At 38.7% G+C, this 19,834-nt stretch overlaps 1 protein-coding gene and 1 long non-coding RNA gene across 7 annotated transcripts in view; one reads left to right on the top strand and one right to left on the bottom strand.

The window, feature by feature from the left end:
* The window catches only part of ccdc178 (coiled-coil domain containing 178), a 206,995-nt gene that overhangs the window by 3,238 nt on the left and 183,923 nt on the right, over positions 1 to 19,834 (bottom strand). For 5 of the 6 annotated variants that reach the window (XM_062980405.1, XM_062980406.1, XM_062980401.1 and 2 more), the window contains one exon: positions 13,258 to 13,392. In XM_062980405.1, coding sequence (XP_062836475.1) covers positions 13,258 to 13,392 — 135 coding nt within the window. Of the gene's footprint in view, positions 1 to 9,448; positions 9,487 to 13,257; positions 13,393 to 19,834 lie in introns of all 6 variants that reach the window. The other variant, XM_062980404.1, reaches the window with a different exon arrangement.
* The window catches only part of LOC134298881 (uncharacterized), a 35,208-nt gene continuing 27,242 nt past the window's right edge, over positions 11,869 to 19,834 (top strand). Inside the window, exon 1 of the long non-coding RNA XR_010005998.1 lies at positions 11,869 to 11,952. This is a non-coding gene — a long non-coding RNA (uncharacterized LOC134298881). The remainder of the gene's footprint in view (positions 11,953 to 19,834) is intronic.

Raw genomic sequence — 19,834 nt, 5'->3', positions numbered from 1 at the left:
ACAGGAAATCAGGAGTGTAGCCAGGGAAGAGCCATTCAGTGTACAGTTTGTTAAATTATCCGGATGGAGGCCACTAGGAGAAGTGTAGTCCATTTTATGGGGTGGAGGGTGGGTTGAAGGAGTAAAACCATTTCCCCCCTTTCCCTTGTTACTCCCCCACCCATGTCCCCGTCATGGAAACAACCCTTGTTTATGATATGGGAAGGGGGGGGATAAGGAACAAGCAGTAAAGATGGGGAAAATGAATTTCCTACTTCAACTTCCCCCCTTTAAAATGGACCATCCTTCTCTCTCTAGTGGCCTCCGCCCAGATAATGGAGCAGTACCTAAAGTTCTTCCAAAAATAAACTTTATATGCTTCCATTTTAGATAAGTGGCTGCTTTTGTAATACAGTTGGCTCTCTGTATCCACACATTCTGCATCCACTAATTTCACCATCAATGGTGTAGGGGAAAAAAATCAATCAATCAATCTAAAAAGCAAACATTGATTTTGCTAATCTATATAAGGGACACCCTTTTACTGTATCATTATATAAGAGGACTTCAGCATTCATGGATTTTGGTGTCCACTGAGGTTCTTGTAGCAAACTTCAGCAGATACCCCCCCCCCCCCCGGGTACAAAAACATTGTGGAAAAATAAATGGAAGACTATGAATCCCTCAACTGAATCTGCTGCACATGCCACCCACCTGCCTCATCAAGCTTTTCCTAAACTGAATATATTCCCAAGCTGAGATCAGACATCCCACAATCCCCTTGTCATACTTTGATTGACTTTGCTAGCTCCTCTTTAGCTACAAGACTGTGGACATGATAGGCAGAACTTGAACGTAATTAACTAAAAAAAAAAGGGTCTGGATAACTATGTTAGAAGATGAAGATGAGTTTTAAATGCTATTTTAAGTGTATCTATTATATGTATTTTAATCTGTATTCTAACCTAAATCTACACGGCCTGCCATGCATCATGTGATGGCACACAGCAGGCACTGACTGTGCAAACCAAGAAACAAAGTAGCAAAATGGGGCTAAAATGCCCCATGTGAAGAGGTCCTTTGTTGTAATTATGCATTCTCGTTTGGACTTATGAACACCTTATCATAGAAAAATAAATCTTCAGTCTTTACATACATGCTTTCATTCAGTTTTTAATTTTGGATTCTTTGAAAGTTCTGTAGTTTTGACTTAAAATGAGTATGTAAAGGTTAGAAGCAATACAGAAATATATTTATGTTGTTATGCAACTGGATATTATACATTTAAATGTTGGTCTTAATGATTCTTTATATAGCAATCAATGGTAGAAATGTATTGGGATTTTTAGACGATAAAGACCATCTTTTTAGTATCTTGATATGTTCCCCTGTTTCCTTCATAGATTTCTCTGAATGCTCTCTAGTGTTTTCTCCCCCCCTCCCATAAGTGTCCTGCCATTCAAAAAGACTTAAGCAATATAAATCACCAACAAAATTCAATCATAACTAATGTACATTTCAAGTTACAAAGGCAAGTGTCACCTAACCTATAAAACAATTTGAAAGAACAAATTATTTTCCAATAAGTTTGATAATTTTATAAAAACATATTTACACAATGAACTGTGTTTGATTAGATTTGCTCTTGATTAGATTTTTCAAAAATCTTCCTGTCATCTTTTCTTCATATCCTAGTTATGACAATCACTCTTATTAAATTACTTTCCAATCAATGGTAAGATGTGGACTTAAGCACATTAATTTGCATGTGTTTACAATATGTTGCAGCTTCCTCGGTCTTCTGATTATCTCACAGTCAGATGATCCAATTTTGAGGTTACAGAAACACAGTGACTGACTGGTGGCAAGAAAGATTACAAAGTACTGTAATTTCTGAAATCCAGTAGCCACCAGTAGCCTGCCACACTGTCACTGTATATATATAATAGAGATTGCTAACAGATAGACATAGACTTGATTGTTAGAAAGTAGGCTGTCGCCTTCCTTTTTATGACACAGTGAACTGGGAAACTAAAATCATTTCTCTCTTTCCCCCCTCTCTATATTTACATTTGTGAGTTTTCTTTTTCAACAAATCCACAGAAGTGCTCCAAATGGCAATGGTTTCAAAAGATGGGCTTACTTTAGAACTATTTAGCTAACATGACTCCATAACATTACATACTATATATCCTTTATATTTCTTATCTTTTCCTTCTTTTTTCTCTTTTTGTACTGTTTATATGAGTTTTTTCCTCTTTTTTTGAAAACAAAATAAAATGGGTTTGACCTCAAAAAAGGAAGATAGGCTTACTTTATAAAGCAGAGTTGTAGTCTCTACTTGATACAATGTACAGTAGAGTCTCACTTATCCAACATTCGCTTATTCAACATTCTGGATTATCAAATGCAGTCTGCTTCCCGCCCGGATCCACAGCTGTTTCTCTAGGCAGCAAGGACTGAAGTTTTTACGCATTTAATTTCCAGCAATGTTGTTACTGTAAGTTCATTTTATGCAATTCTATCTTTATTTGTAGTCAATTTGTTAGTAGTCAATGTTTTTGTAATCAATGTTTTCAATATATTTATTTATTTATTTATTTCCATCATTTCTATCCCGCCCTTCTCACCCGAAGGGATTCAGGGCGGCTTACAAAACTGGCAGAATTCGATGCCAATACACAACACAAAAGAATAAAACAGAACATTTCTAACAAGTATATACAGAATTGCATCCTGTTATGGTTTAACTGTGCCAACATCAGGAGCCCTTCCACCCCCAAACAGTTGTAGTATATTTTTATATTATTATTATTATTATTATTATTATTATTATTATTATTATTATTAACTTTATTTTTGTACTCTGCCTCCATCTCCCCAGAGGGACTCGGGCGCCTTATATATGGCACAAAGTGCTTAAAACAATCCATAAAATAAACACACAGTACAATACAAAATAAAACCACTGGTATATAAAACAACAATATTATACATTGCGATGTTTTGGTGCTAAATTTGTAAATACGATAATTACTACATAACATTACTGTGTATTGAACAGCTTTTTCTGTCGAGTGTTGTAAAACATGATGTTTTGGTGCTTAATTTGTAAAATCATAACCTAATTTGATGTTTAATAGGCTTTTCCTTTATCCCTCCTTATTATCCAACATTTTTGCTTTTCCAACGTTCTGCCGGCCCGTTTATGTTGGATAAGTGAGACTTTACTGTATTATTTTTACGTATTGGTGAAGGTGTATAATGCATGCAAATAGAAAATAAGATGATCAGAGTCACTGCGAGGAATGATGGGCATCAGGGGGAAAAGTCAAAATTCCTCCTTCTCACAAGTCAGAGCTGGGGTGAGTGAGATACAAACTTCATGCCACATTCCAAGTCAGCACATTCTCTCCTTGGCTCAGTCAGCTCTAAGGATTTACCTTGTTACCATAACGCATGGCTAACATGGACCTCCAATGCATCCAATCACCTGTAGCCCTTTAGTGCTTTTTTCCTTTATTCTAATATTTTATTATTCAAGGCAGTTTTTTAAAAATGCATTGCAATATATCTGTGTTGCTATATTGCCTGTATATTTTAATATATGTACAGTATTTCATATAAATACATTCTAATATAAGTACATAATGTTTTGTAATTATGTGTTTTTAACTTTGTTGTCCCCTGTCTCAAGGAGAGGTGGGTAAGAAATAAAAATTATGATGTTGATGATGATGGGGAATACTTTGCAGCATCTATTTGCCAGTTTTCTATCTTCTCTCCTCATATTTGGTGGAGTAATTTATGTGGGCAGGATTCGGAGCTGATCTCTATTTGCAGACTACTAAGTCAACAGTTGGTCATCTCTTTCTCTCACTCTTCTGTCTTTCAAATCCATCCAAACAAGTTGCTTTCCAAGCAAGGGAGAGTGGAGATAAATGGGTCAACAATGAGATTTCCCGGCCCTGCAGAATGGTTGAAGTTATTAAGTGCTGCACTCCAAATTATTTTGCAAAGTTGGCATCCATTTGTATGAAGTTGGCAACGAGATGTTTCTTGGTGATTTGCAAAAGGGAATTAAGGATATGTGTTGTTGAAAGCTTTCATGGGTTGCTGTGAGTTTTTCAGGCTGTACGGCCATGTTCCACATGCACTCTTTCCTGATGTCAGGAGAGAATGCTTCTGGAACATGGCCATACATCTCGAAAAACTCACAGCAACCCAGAATTAAAGATATTTTGGTGGATTTTGTGGGGATAGGAGCTAAGCAGATGCTTGACACCTGTCTGTGACTCATGCAGGGTGGGGGAGAGTGGATTCAGAAGCACCTTCTGGTACAATTTTGGTGAAAGATGTGATTTTGGAACTGCCCCTGGGGATTGGGGAAAATTGGCCATCCTTGAGGTGGGTCTTTGGGTCTTTGCCTTTTACAAAGGACCACCCAGCTTGAGGGCTTATATATTCCAGTTTGGGGCTAGCATGGGATCATCCCTGAATTTCAGGGATTCCTCTCGGGGATTACAGTGTTTTGTCCCGGGAGGCTGGAGAGTGTGGTCTGTGTTAGACCTCGTGCCCGAGCCACTCCCACACCAGTTTTCTCCCTCCTTTTTAGTTTTGCTCTGCACCAAGAAACAAATTAAATAGATAATTTGGACCTTATTTCATCTAAAGTTGTGCTTGGTCTCTTTTTCCCCCTGTGATTTGCGCAACAAAATGCATGATGGAGAAATAGAAGGAATATGGTGAAGATGAAAACTTAACAACTCAGTAGAGATGCAATCAGTGCAGTAGATTAAAAGAAACCAAGGAGAGTAGCTGAAGTGCCCTGATGCAGGTACAGTGAAAGAGTGGAGGAAGTGTCCCCATCAAAGATTGCTCAACTATTGGATGTTCGGGAAAGAGCTAGTGAACAAGCCCAAAGGCCCAACTGTGTGACTCACAGAGACCACAAAGAACTGCATTGTTTCTCTAGTTGTTAGCAAACAACTTCACCTTCATAACCGTGCACATGCACAACTGCTGTAAAGGCTGTGAGGTTAGTATAGTGTGACAAATCAAAAGAGAGCTAAATCAATATTTCTCCTCACTACATTTCTCTTTTGAAGGAAATAGTTTGCAATGTCTGTTCTAGGTTTTCCCAATTACCCTTTCTCTTTTACCCATTTTTTGAAAAAAGACTAGGAAGCTGCCCATGTGTCTACTCTGAAATAAACCCATTGGCTTCAATAGTGCTTAGTGAATGCTTTTCCATTAGGGATAGCTAATGACATCTGCATGACCCATAAAACAAAATGAAGATATGTGTGGCACTTGTAAGACTGACAGATTTATTACACCATAAATATCATGGCCCTTTTTCTGGATTACAAAGCACTATTTTATTTTATTTTGATCTGCTGCTACACTAACAGCTACTCTGTGATCAATGTATAAACTCAGGGACATTAACCAATTCCTCTTTGCCTTGTCCAATTTGAGTTGGTGCCAAGCCAATAGTATGAAAGCTGTCAGTTATGCTAATCTAAAGGCCACTACCATACTTCTTTCTCTCATGTAGACAGTAAATGCTCTTTCTTGTTGGCTCTGAATGTATTGACCCACTTGATGAGGAATCTAAAAAACATAAAGATTAGAGATGGGAGTAGAGGAGAATAATAGCTATTATGGGAGAACTTTCTCATGATCAATTAATTTACAAATTAACATTTAAAACCACTGTTTAGAGATTGAAAGATAATTTGTTTGCATTTAGCTTTTTTGTATGACAAATGTTTGATTAAACATCAGTTCATTCAACCACATAGTGGAGCCTGTGTTGAAGTTAGTCTTTGCATTTGCTCATTGTGGACCCAGACAGACAGTGAAATATGGATTAGCTCATAATAGTCTGGCTGGTGAGCTAGGTTTATAGACATGGGGATTCAGTAGACAAGTTTACCAATATGTGGGTTGATTTCCGCATGGATTCCTCTAAAGCAGGATACTGAAGGGCAATCAGTCCTAATTCCATCAAGAGTGACTGTGTTCATCAGTTTTCAACGGTGAAGATATGATAGCCCAACTCTTTTTGTTTTCCCCAAGAAAAGTAGAATGTCATCCTATAATGTCTTTTGACAGTTTGTAGGTGGCATTGGCTATCTTTGGAAAAGTACGCTATGAACAATGTTATACATTGTTATACATTGTTATTTTCAACAACATAGTATGGTTCCATATATATCTTTAGTCTTTTAGTAAAGATTGCCTCAAATATTTTATCCAGCTAAGTGTCTGTGGTCCCAAACTCCTAATTTAAAAATGTTGATAAATGAAGTATCTCTTTAGCTAATAAATGAAGTATCTCTTTAGTTATCCTTTGTCAGCAACATTCATTTTAATGGAAAGTGAGTTTACAGGGTTACATGATTGAACTACTGAGCCAAGTCAGTGTTGGCAAATGATGGGCTAAATTATTGATGTTACACACTAATGAATTCTGATGAGAAATAAAACACAGACATTACGTTTCAAGTGGTTCATAATTATTTTTGTACTTTAAAAGCAATTTTATTCTTTTGCCAAATCATACTAGTCTGTAAAACAAAAACATTGTTAGTGATTATAGTTAAAATTAGTGGTTCTGTGGCAAAAATGTGCCCCTGCATTGTCTTATGAATGTGTTATGTATATGAGGCTTCTCACTCCTTTGTATACTTCTGAGGAAAGATAATAAAATTAAGTGTCTAAAATTTAAACCAATGTCTTCAAATGAGCTAATCTGTTTTGCAGACATGGTTAAGAATTCAGTAGCTGTGTTTATATGCTATGATAGAGCAACATGTTTATTGGAGATGTACTAAACTGCCACAATTAATTCATGAAGTAACAAAAGCAGGGGAGCTGCCAAAATGGCTCCTTCCTTCTTAAAGACTGTGATAGTGTATGATGTATGGTTTCTTTCTTTCTTCTTAGAAAAAGGTGGCTCATGCTATTCCCCAGCAACTGTCTTAAAATCAGGTAGGAAGATTGATATTACATATTGTTCAATATTTGCCTGGTGTTTATACCCTACCACTAAATGTTTGCTGACAATTTACAGAAATACAACGGTTTCGTAATTCAACAATATATTTTCCAATGTAAATTGTATCTACATGGAGGTGATCTGAACCATCAGCACAGTATCAACATTAACAATCATGTGAAGAAGAGGTTAAATATGCTTCACAGATGTTGTGATTACATATCATTTTCAGTGTGGTATCCCAAAATACAATATAAAATATGGGTATTTTTGGATGCAACCATTTTAACATTTCTCAGAGAAGTTTTATCCAAGTCCCTCAAACATGAAATATAGATAAGCCAATTCTAAGATCTCTGAAATACAAACAACAACAACAACAACAACAACAACAACAACAACACATGTGGCACGACGAAGTTCACATATAACAGTTTTGGTACAATTAACTATTTTTTATTGCAGAGATGGACAAATTTTGTAGGCTGCATGTGTGTAATATTTCATGCTCTGTTCCTGATGCTAGCTGCATCAGTACTGGAAATGCCCAGAAATGTGCCAAAACAAACAAACAACCAAACAAGCAAACAACCCCCCCTCCTCCAAGTGATTGAGTGTCCATATCCAGTTTTGATCTGGGCATGTAGGGTTGGGTTTGGGGGCAGCAATGTGCAAAAAAATGCTGCTTCTAGAGTAGTGGTTCCCAACTTTTGGTCCTCCAGGTGTTTTGGACTTCAGCTCCCAGAAATCCCAGCCAGTTTACCAACTGAAGTTCAAAACATCTGGAGGAGCAGAATTTGAGAAACGCAGTTCTAGAGAAATGTAAGAACAGCAAAATCTCTCTTTTTTTTGGAAGATTGTTTTTTCAGTGTGGGGCACTGGCGATAGTTCTGTAGTGCTTGGGAGACACACTGTTAGTTATTGGATTGAACACAATCTCCATCCTCACTTGGTACTTCACTTGTGCATTTGAGTTTGCATTCCTGTGGCTTCCTGTGGTGTCCAAAAGACACGGTTTTTAAGATCTGGTTTTGGGGAATGCTACTGTATATCAGGTTAAGATTATAAGATTTGAAATAGGTCAACGTATAGTTGATTTGAATTTTGTTTTTGTTTTAAGTCACTACTGCCATGTATCACATTTATAATTAACTCACTTCAAAGCTTCAGTATCATACTGCTGCCTAAATGCAATCTGGATAAGAGATATGCCATTTTAAAATAGCTAAGTTTACAGATCTGCACAGATATTCATAAGACTAGGTGGGGGAGCCCAAATCTGTTATCAGCTCTTGGAGACATTCCAATTCCCACCTGAGAGGCTCTGAGAACTGCTTTGCATATACAGCACATTGGAGACCCCTTTGAACTAAAGATTAGATCTCTGGCATGCTGGGTTGACACTAACCTAGGTGGAGCTAGTAATGGTGCATGTGGGTCACCTGAGGAATAAAAGGGTAGCACTCAGACTATAAATAGAGGGAAGTAGGAACTGGAGTGTGAAGTAGCATTGCTGTGGTCTAGGGAAATATAACAGGCTGAATGCTGAGACCAGGCTATGCCTACCTTGGTAGGGAGCAGCATTGCTAAGAAAGCTGTCAGAAAGCTGAGGGCAGCCTCAAAGATGCACAAGAAGAAAAACAGCATTTCAGTAGGTTCTCTATCAAGGCAAATCAAGTGGGTGAAGCAAGGACAAGGAAGAGAAGATTGGTGTCCAGAACTGGATAAATTTTGTGCAGGTAGTAACCTGACTGCCATAGAGCATCAGTAGTAGTAAGCTTTTAGAGAGAACATTGTGTCGAAGGTTGGGATAGTAAAAGTAATTGGTTTTGAACAAAGTAATGTCTTGCTTGCAGCAGGATACACTGAGCTGATACATGAAGAAAACAAAGGCAACCAACTAGGTCAGCTGTAGCATTTGGATTCTTGCATACCATTTCACAGATGAAATCTAGGACATATGTGGTCACGCATGCAGTACATTTTTCTAAGCCCCATGGGTCCAGAAAGATGCTGACTTAGCTGCCAGGCTATTACCATGAGGAGAAAATGAGGACCCGGCAAGATATGGCCCTCCAAGGACATTTACCCGGCCCCTGACCTAAACTTTAGACTAGAGTTCGTCCTAAGTCTGAATCGACTTGAAGGCACACAATAACAACAATCTCAATTAACTTGATTATCCCATCAGCCAAAAGCAGGCCCACACTTCCCATTGAAATATGATAAGTTTATGTTGGTTAAAATTGTTTTTCATTTTAAATATTGTATTGTTCTTTTCTGTTTTCTTTGCACTTTAAATAAAATCTGCATGACCAAATATTCAAGAACCTGAACAAAAGACTCTCACAATCCAATATTTTTCTACACAAAAGGAAAAGACTGGGTGAATTCATTGGGTTTAACTCTCAAGCATGAGTATGTAACAGTGCAGCTTAAAGTAAGACAAAGGACACAAATTACCGCTTGATTTTTTTCAGAAGATGGGATTAAGGTGGGAGCTGAGAAAGAAGAGAATAAGTGTTACAAGTTTGCCTAAACTTCAGAGAAATGCATTGCTTTGGCACTGCGTTTTTGACAGTTCAGCATTAAAAAAACTTGATCAAAACTTGTGTTCAAGAGGAAAATCTATGAAATTTATTTTGAGAAATAGATAAAACCATTTTAACATATTTGAATTAAAATTTCAGTTTACAATTGTATTTAAATTGTAAATGGAATTTACTAAATAAAAAAAGTTCTACTGTATTTTTATTTTGATCTTTTAACAATTATTATAAGTAATGGCAAAATCTAGGACCACCAACATTTTCCGTATCAGTTTTCTATTAATATCAGTGTTACCAAACTCCATGCATTTCCATAAGTATATTCAGGAAGGCAGAATAAAGTGAATTAAATGGATTAAAAACCTGAATATAATCAGCATATAAAAATAATGTAACACAACAAGAGAAATAAAAGAGGGAGCATGTATGTTTTGGAGATCTCGAGGACCTTGAGGGCCACTATAACCTATAAGTGCAGGAACAGCGGAGGGAAAGGTGCAGTTAAATTGATGATCACTTGACAGGTGAGAAGGAAACCATAAATGAAAGGGCTGTTCAAAAGACAGGTACACACAGGTTCCATTTTCCAAGGGCACAAAGGACACCATCTTGGAAGAACAGCTTTCGCATTGGGTTATAAAATCGAAACTGGAGTATGGAGAAATAACAGCTCTAAACCAGGTGAACTATTCCTTGGCATAATCTGAATTGTGAATGCTATAACCAATAAAACAGTATGGCACGTCACAGCAGAGGATCTGAAGTGCAGACACATATGTCAGGTAAATGTAAAAAGTGCATTATCAGTGGTAATCCTCTGATATATATGTAATGCATTTCTAAGACAAGATGTGTTCCTGAGCAGAAGGACCTACTACTTTGAGATAATATTATGAGAGGCACATATATAAATCTTCCCTTAAAAAAAGAAAACTCTCATTGCTTTAAGAAAGATCACAAGAATTTCCCACAAGAGTCATACCACAAAAACAAACGAACAAACAAACAAACAAAAATGGGAAAATACCTAATGAGAGTAAAGTTATAAAATGCAAACACACAGGGCAAAGGTATTCTTGAAAGATGACCATACTATCAACAACAATATTATTTATCAGAGATTGCATTCGCTTTTATTGTTGAAAGTTCAGCTCATGACATCAGTTACTTCAATAGACAGATCCTTCTCATTTGTGACCCCCTTATGGTTATGATGTTACCATTTTGACATTATTTGTAGTGACAGTAGTTAAGGAATCCCTTATTCTAGGTAGTAATCAAATGAAAAGTATTGTTTTTGTTGTATATCATGTTCCATTTCCTTCTGACATTCATGTCTGCTTACTTTATTTTTATGTACATACGTCTTTCTGTAAGAATTGTGACCCAAGTTTTAGACCTGAAAGAGATCGCATGAACATTCCTATATATAACAATAATATTTAAATTATTTTAAATAATAAAATCATTAGATAATCTGAACCTCACTCAGATTGGTGGGGTAAAGAAAAATGTTGCCATAGGTGACTCTTAATCTTTGTTGTGCATTCCTTAACTCCCTAAAAAATTCAGAACCCCCATTTTACTTTGGGCAAACTATCATTAAGAAAAAAGCCAAAATATTGACACGTGCTATAACCAAAGCCCTCCAACTGCCAGGAAAAGCCATTGAAACCCTGAAAATCACCCCAGAAGTGACTTCCAACTATAACTTGTGGCTGACACAGTTGTTACTTGCCTCTTCCTCAAGGATGTTACATAGTATGCTACAGTTCTGAGATAACTATTTGTCCACAGCCACTCACTAAACAGTTAAGGCTGATCAGGGATATCAACTCCCATTTCCAGAGTCCTAACAGCTAGTAAACTGGCTGGGATTTCTGGGAGTTATAGGCCAAAAACATCTGGGGACCCCAAGTTGGGAACCACTGCATTACACAGTGAGTTCAGCCAAAGCTGCACTTGCCAAGCCTATCTTTGCCCCGTAGATACTAAGGGCGGTTCCAGACAGCACTTTACCCTGGGAGCAATTGTGTTTTTTAAATGCAATTGTGCCCAGGTTGAAGTCCAGACACCTCCCCCAAACACCCATGCTTTCCCGGGGGGGGGGGTGTCCAGATGGCCTGCGGGACTTTCCAGCAGGGCACCCAGATACAACACAACCCCCCTCCCAGAAAAGCCTTAAATAAAATAACTTACCCAGCTGCCATTACTCTGCTGCCGGAGCTCTCCTGGTGCATAGAAATGATGTGCCAGGAGAAGGGAGGCCAGGAGTGATTTTCCTCCTCTCTTCCCCTGGTGCATAGAAATGATGCACCAGGAGAAGGGGGAGGAGGAAAATCACTCCAGGCCCCCCTTCTCTTGGCACATCATTTCTATGCACCAGGAGAGCTCCGGCAGCAAAGTAATGGAAACCGGGTAAGTTATTTTCTTTTTTTAAAGGCCTTTAAAGGGGTTTTTGGAGGGAGTGGGGGCTGTGTAGATGGGCACTGGATGTTGAGCGGCGCAATCCCTGGTCCCATTTACACAGCGCCCGCAGCTCCAAAGACCCAGCTAACAAATTATTTTAGGACAAAGCAAGGTTTTCCTGCTTTATCCCAAAAGCATTTGTTTTTACATGGAGTGTCGTTTGGATGCCCCATGTGAAAACGCGAGAGGGCACACACTTTAGATGCCACTTGGATGCGTCCTGAATGTACAAGGATATCCCAAGAGCTCTTGGGAAGGTCTGGCAACCCAACTTCCTCTTTATTTCTTCTTCTTGAAACAATTTTTGTATTTCTAGACTAAGAGTTTGTTTGGAATGAAATGGTTTTCCTCTTCACGGGCTTTCTGCTTATTTCCCTAGATTTTCCTCTTCAGGGGCATACATGAAAGGGAAATATATAGACACCATATTTTTTAAATGCTGGAGTGAGACTGGCTTGAGAAAGAAAAATATTTAAGTGGAAATTCTATAATCTATAAAGTGAAGAAGTTAGGAAAAATATAAATGAATGACCATGTCTGAAGTGTCCAGGACTAGGTCACAAATTAAATGTAAGAATTATGTTGTCTTAATTACACTGGCCCTTGGATCTATGACAATAGAATTTCTAATTCCTCTGATACTATTACCCTGCAGAAATTTTCCCAACACCATCTGCTTGTGATCATTAGTGGGTGTGATTTTATAGCTATTTTGTGCAATGAAAATACAGTGTATTGAGGCCATGCTACACAATCATCAGTAATATACTTACCTGAGAAAATCAAGGCAGCAATTGCTTTACACTAAAGCCTAGGTAACAAGTGTAATCTTAGCTAAACCTTGTAAATGAACAGTGTTTGCTACAGGTGCAAATTTGTTTTTAGCTAACCATGTTACCTATGCTATAGAAATCATTTTTAAAAAATCAACATAATATAATATAGCATATCCTCACACATTTTAGCAACATTACAAATGCCTTTTGGGAGGTGTATTTCCATCTTTAAAAAAAATGGTACCTGTAAAATACTTTTAAAGTTTTCTGAGAATAAATTGCAAACCTCCTTTAAAAATATCTATGGTGCCTATGATACCTACTGGATTCATCCTTTATGCAATTCCAGTTTATTAAAGAGGTTAAAAATTTACAAAACTCTGATGGGATATGGTTTTAATGCTTCATCACACCACCCATCATTTGCTTTTCAATCTAGATCAGAATGATCTTTTCTACTTCCCTGCCACCACCTTACCTGCACAGCTAATATTTTCTGAGCGTTCTCATGAGAGGCTGCCTGGAACTTTGCCAGCCCGGCTTGGCTATGGAGGGCTTGCAGTTTGAAGTACTTCACCAATGCCCTGTGTAGCTTCCTTTGCAGCCGAGAGAACTAAGAGAGGAAAGAGGGGGGAAAATAAGTCAGAGTGGGAGAGGAAATTAATGGCAGTGTTCAAGAAGAATGATGGAGGGAAATATAGAAAGCAGTCAATAGCCCATTCTGCACTGTACGGACCTGACAGGAATTTCACAGTCTCTTGATTTTTCAGCCCACTCATGTGCATTCATCAGAAACCAGTCACATCTGGCTGCCAGGATGGGGGGTTAATTTTCTCTAAATGCCTCAGCAGTTTTGTTCTAGCTGAAGCAAACTCTGTGACTGCAAAGCTGATGAGTAAAATATTTCTACTTCACCCAGTTTAACTCAAAACCGATAGCCTCGGGACATATTGAACCTTTCTTTTTTAAAAAAATAATCTTTTGAAGCCTTTGGAATGGCGTATCAGGTCAGGCCAAAGTTTAAAATGCAAGTTTAAGACTTTGATGGACACTGTGGTTCATTTTTCCTTGTAAAGCTTATCATAGCTTGGCAATGTGTGCTCCAGAGCATGACAAAACTAAAGAGAATTAACTTCGCCATCAGCAGCTGAGGGAGAACAATAACAGGAAAGAAATTTCCAGATAGAAGTCCCTATTAATCTACCTAGCTATAACCATGTGACATGAAAGCATCTAACTGCACTAAATTGCAGTTAAGGCAGCAGCTGAAAGTGACACCACTATATCTATGTATATCTATCTATCTAGCTGCGTGCACTTGCAGGTGCATATGCACACACAGCTTTGGACATTTCTAAATGTGAAGATCACAGATTTTGGCATTCCTCTTTTAATAAATACTACTACTTGAAAACAATTACGTGTGTGTGTTGTGTAATATATTGTGATTTAAAAGCTAAAAAAGGCATATTATTCACCAGTGTGTACTTATTTTTGTTTTAACCTTTGTGGAAAAGATGTGCATGCAAACACAATATTGTCAAACATGGCATGGCAGCTGTTACTCACTTTGGAGAGGGGAAAGACCACAGGTGAAATTATATGATCTCAGTATCTTCCCTTTTTAAAAGATAAATGTAGCAGTTGGAATTATAAAATCATCTGCAAAATGGTAAGTTGAGTTTGCTGTCCATAAACACTGGCTTTCTATACCAGGTGACACACCACGTCTGAAACAGGAAATTTTCCAAAGCAGTTTACAAAAGGGGACCAATAATAGACCAGGTTAGGGGGAGGGGAAGTTAAAAACACCACTGAACAAATACCATCCTTGGGCATGTCCATATTAACTGTTTGGGTCCTTTCCATATTTGCATGTCTTAAGAGTAGAAAAAATAATAATTAAATAAACTAAATTATAAATTTTTAAATCATACACACATAAACAGTCATTTTTTGTCATGCTAGAATAGCCTCGGAAAACGGCAGTCCCTATTGTCAGTACACGACCTTTCTGAGCATGCTTGTCAACCAGATTAAAACAATGGTATAATGCTTTTTTGGAAATCTTCCAGCCTACTGAGGTCAGTACTGTGAATACATGAATAAAAATATGTTTTAGAAAAAGGAACTATTCTTTAGTGATCGGTATCGTTCCTTACAATGAGAGTAGAAAATATTGTAAAATTCACAGAATAACTGAGCCGCAATATAAAAATTAATGGCCTTTTCACACATAATCAACATCCAGTTTCCCTTGGCTCCAAAACAGTACATGAAAAATCTGAACAGAACACTGTCATGAAACTAGGTCTAATGCTAATGAATACTACTTGACAATATATAGTATTTTAGAACGTTCTGTGTACTTCATTATTCAGCTTTTATTTCCAATAAGCAATGTATATTATAAAGGTTAATAGGATGAAGAAAAATATGGATAGCCTATTGCCTGTCCATTCTGATATGTCAGCATTTTTTCAAATTCATTTTTCTGAAATTTTCATGTTGAAAACTGAGTGAAATATGAGTGCATTTTCCATCTTGAAAAAATTAGTATGACATTGCTTTGATGGGTTGGGATCAAAAGAGCAGGTATATGTAATGAGTGATAGACATACAATCAGATCCAATAATTGTACTAGCAGATCCAATGATTGTATTGGCTGTAGTCCCAACACTTCTAAAATATTCCATGTTGAGGAAATATACTCAATGACATAAAGATCCAGGATCCAAAGAATCATGCAACTAGGGCCCCATCTACACTGTCATATAATGCAGACTGAACTGCATTGAACTGGATTATATGAGTCTACACTGCCATACAATCCAGTTCAATTTGCATTATAAAAGCAGTGTAGATGGGGCCTACGTTTACATGAACCAGGATGATTTAGGTTCAGCAAGGGTTTATCTACATTGACCACTTACTGGAATGGGCCTGCTGCTCCATTGTGACCAAATGCCACGTGGAGCTGATCTGGAGTAATGCAGGGCAAGGGCACCTTAACATCCTACATTGTCCTACATTAACTAAAGTTGGGGATAATTCAAATTTGGGTCCAACTTTGTGCCCATGTAAACAGGTGGGCCAGTTCTGACACAGAAGTACTCACAACTGTTTTCACAGCCATCCTATGTTTTCTGGGTTCAGGAGGACCCTCCCATTCTCTGTGTTGTAACTGTCTCTAGCCACCCATTGTTACAGTACCCTCCGGATGTGACATAGATCCTACAAATTGGCTGCCACCTGCAATTGTGTTGGCCAGTGCCCTGTTGGCCAGGAAGGGGAGAGGAGTGGGTGATTGCTTCTCTCCTCCCTTCATGTTACACCTGGAGATCGCTGCTTCATGAAGGACAGGTGGAGACAGTAATGGTAACTGTCCAACAGCGCTGAACCATCTTTGGTGCTGCTGGGCAGTCAGGACTCCCTCTCGTATCTGCAGCAGCCAGGGAGGGTGCCTGTCTGACTGATCCAGCACACACTATGGCAGATTGGCTCCAAGATATGGGTCAGTGTAGATCCACCCTGTCATGTTAAGAGTCATGTAGAATCAGGTTCTTATTTGATTAAAAGTTTTTCCCCACACAACACATGGTGCATGGCTAAGGACTAACCCCCCCCCCCCCCCAAATCGTCAAATTATGTAGGTTTGTTTCTGCTGTTCAAAGGGGATGTTTGGTGGGAAAATTCTAATAGTGACTTTTTGGATCATAGGGTGAAGTCTATGTGATATTTCAGCTATCAAGGTTACAGATATAAACGGCAGTTTACAATACAAGAACTAATGGAAGGGGAGGATTCCTCTCTCCCAAGAGCTTAAGAAAAGAAAAGGAAGTGGTGAGAGAGAGAAATATAAGAAATGCGCATTTATGCAAATGTTACAGTTGGAAATCAAAAAAGGACTGAGGGGTTAAACCAAAGGCCACAGAAAATATATCCACTCTGAGTCTAAACCAAACTTGCCTCTTTCAAATAATAATTAAATAAATCAAAGAGCCTGAGATCTACCATATTAATTTAATAATCTAAAGTGATGCCACGTATTAAGTAAATAATATAAGCCATATTATTGTTACAAATCAAACACTGACTAAACAACTCTGCAGATTTTGGCAGTAGAAGAATGGTAGAGTGAGGAGCAAAATCTAGCTAATATTTATCTTTCAATACTACAGTGCTACCATAAGTGCATAAGGTAAAAAGATATTTCTTTATTATCAAATCTGTTCCACCAAGGATTGTTGTTAAAGATTTTATACCTCATTTAAATAAAGCTCTTTAGTCAACAACCTGTAAATACTTTAGGAATGAATAAAACCATAATGGACGTAGTGGAGAAAAACAGCATTTCCATCTTTTTAATCTTAGTCCTTCTCTGAATGGTTTGAGAACAGCAGCAATATGAAATATGACAAATCAAAAGGAAACATTTTGAGATCTAGAAATGCAGTTCTGCGTATAGCATTTAACATCATACAAGAACTATTGTACTATACAGAAATGTCACTTGCTGTTTAAGAAAAGGTAGAAAACAATATGAACAAAACATTCTTCTATGCTGGGGTGTTGTTTGTTTTCCGGGCTGTATGGCCATGTTCCAAAAGCATTCGCTCCTGACATTTCGCCCACGTCTATGGCAGGCATCCTCAGAGGTTGTGAGGTATACATATGTGGGTGAAATGTCAGGAGAGAATGCTTCTGGAACATGGCCATACAGCCCAGAAAACACACAACAACCCTGTGATTCCAGCCATGAAGCCTTGGACAACACATTCTTCTTTACTATTATGTGTGCATCTACGCTATAGAATGAATGCAATTTGACACTTAAACAGCCATGGGTCACTGCTATGGAATTCAGTGAAGCACCAGCAGTCTTTGGCAGAGAAGGTTAAAGACCTTGTAAAACTACAGCTCCCATGATTCCATAGCATTGAGTCTTGGCAGTTATGGACAAGATTTTCTTGTTTCTAAAACCCAACAAAGCCTATCTACAGAGCCTATATGCATAAGGCCCTAATTTGGAAGCTAATGCATCATTAAGGAAAAAGATTAAGAAGAGAAGCAAAAAGTGTCTTTTTGTATATTCCCCACCCACACAACTATTACCATGGCAGTGGTGCAAGTAAACCATAGGAGAATATACATCAAATCACTGGAAATTGGTAGTGTGTAAGTTACAATTCCAATTGTAGTTTATATTAGAAAATGATTTGCTAATCTTATTGCTATTAACCACTTTAGCTAAATAACCTTTTTCTGTGGGGGAGGGGGGCAATCAACTGCTGCCTAGATTGCAGTGTTTTAAATATACAGTAGAACCTCTGTAGTCCGAGTTAAATGGGCAGACCTCAGCTCGGTCGGATTACCAGGCCCAGGCGTCTGCCGAAGGGAAACGTTTCCTCCCTTCGGCGGGCGTTTGGGCCTTGAGAGAACCTTGAAGGACACTTCCCTGGGTCCAAGTGCCCACCAAACTGAGAGGTTTCCTCTCCCTTTGGTGGCCGCTTGGACCCAGGGAAGGGTGTCACTTCCTGCTTCCCTGGGTCCAAGCGCCCGCCAAAGGGAGAGGAAACCTCTCCGTTCGGCGGGCGCTTGAACCCAGGGAAGCGCGAAGTCTGCCACTTCCCACTTCCCTGGGTCCAAGTGGCCACCAAAGGGAGAGGAAACCTCTCCGTTCGGCTGGTCCTTGGACCCAGGGAACACGCTTCGAGGTTCTCTGGGTTCAAGTGCCCACCGAACGGAGAGGAAACTTCTCCCTTTGGTGGGCGTTTGGGCCAGCCATTGAATGGGTGAAGGGGGAGGGCCGCAAAAGCCCTCTCCGTTCACCCGCCCACCCATGTCTCGGCTCCTTAGTCACGCTGGGGGCCGGCAGCACTGGCGCCCGGCATGGCGAAGGAGCCAGCCATGTGTGTTGCTAGGTAGATAGCAAGCTACCTAGCAACATGCACGGGGCACTCGCCCCTTGGGAGGTGCCCCCTGCGTTTTGCTAGGTAGCTTGCTATCTACCTAGCAACACGCACACCTAGCCAGCCAGCGAGCAGATGAACGGGGAGGGCCTTTGCACGGAGGCTCGGACCAGCGGGGCTCGGACCAGCGGGGTTTTACTGTATTAAAGAAGAAGATGCTATAACTTCTGACTTTTTGAACAGTTCTTTGCTAATATGCCTTTTTTCAAATTGTGTAAAAATTGCATGCAGTTCCAAAAGCATTCTCCTCCCTTAGGTGGAATAACAGTTTCCTTTGGTCATCTGCATGGTAGTAGATTTAGAAATTTCAATGTCTGAAGTTCTGTAAATTCTTGTGATAAAACCAGCACATATTTCCCAGCCTTTTTCTCAATGAATTCATTCTTACTTGCACTCATACTTTGGACTTCTTATGGAGTTCATCGTGGAATTAGACAGTTTGGGCCTCCTTAGCTTCATGGAATATTTGTCCACAATCAAAATGATGTCTATAAAAAGCAGACAACTGGCAAGACAGTTGCCAATATTAAATTGGTTATCTGACTAATAACTCAGCATCACATGGAATCTATTAATTTATTTTTCAGTTCTTTCCCAATAATAATTGGCAGCACTTAGTACAGTAAAGACCAGATCATAGTATTTCTACTCACTGAGGTTTTTAAGACATTTGTATCAACAGTTATTTATATTTCCACTTAATTTTTCAAAAATACTTAAACATTTCTAAAATGCCAATAAATGGAAATCATTATTCAGGTTATTGCTCTCTTGATGGACTCATCCACTTTCATCTCCTGGGTATGGAAGGATGTAATATTAGACCAAGGATGTTCTTGGAGAGCTTTAAGGAGATAAGTGTCTAAAAACCTTTTATATCTCATGGCTCATTGGGTCTTCAGTGCCTCTCTAGGAGAGAGGGTTGTAGCGACTGATCATGAGCACTCCACTAACTGCTGGTTTGGAGCACATAAGGAAGTTAGGAGATAATAGGCAGGTGAAAAAAGATAAAGGATTTTATTGTACTAGGCAGGAAAAGATATAGACAGAAAAAATGATAAAGGATTTCATCGCATGAGGCA

The sequence above is a fragment of the Anolis carolinensis genome, chromosome 4 (genome assembly GCF_035594765.1).
Source record: "Anolis carolinensis isolate JA03-04 chromosome 4, rAnoCar3.1.pri, whole genome shotgun sequence".
NCBI lineage: Eukaryota > Metazoa > Chordata > Lepidosauria > Squamata > Dactyloidae > Anolis > Anolis carolinensis.
This window is presented reverse-complemented; position numbering and strand designations above follow the sequence as displayed.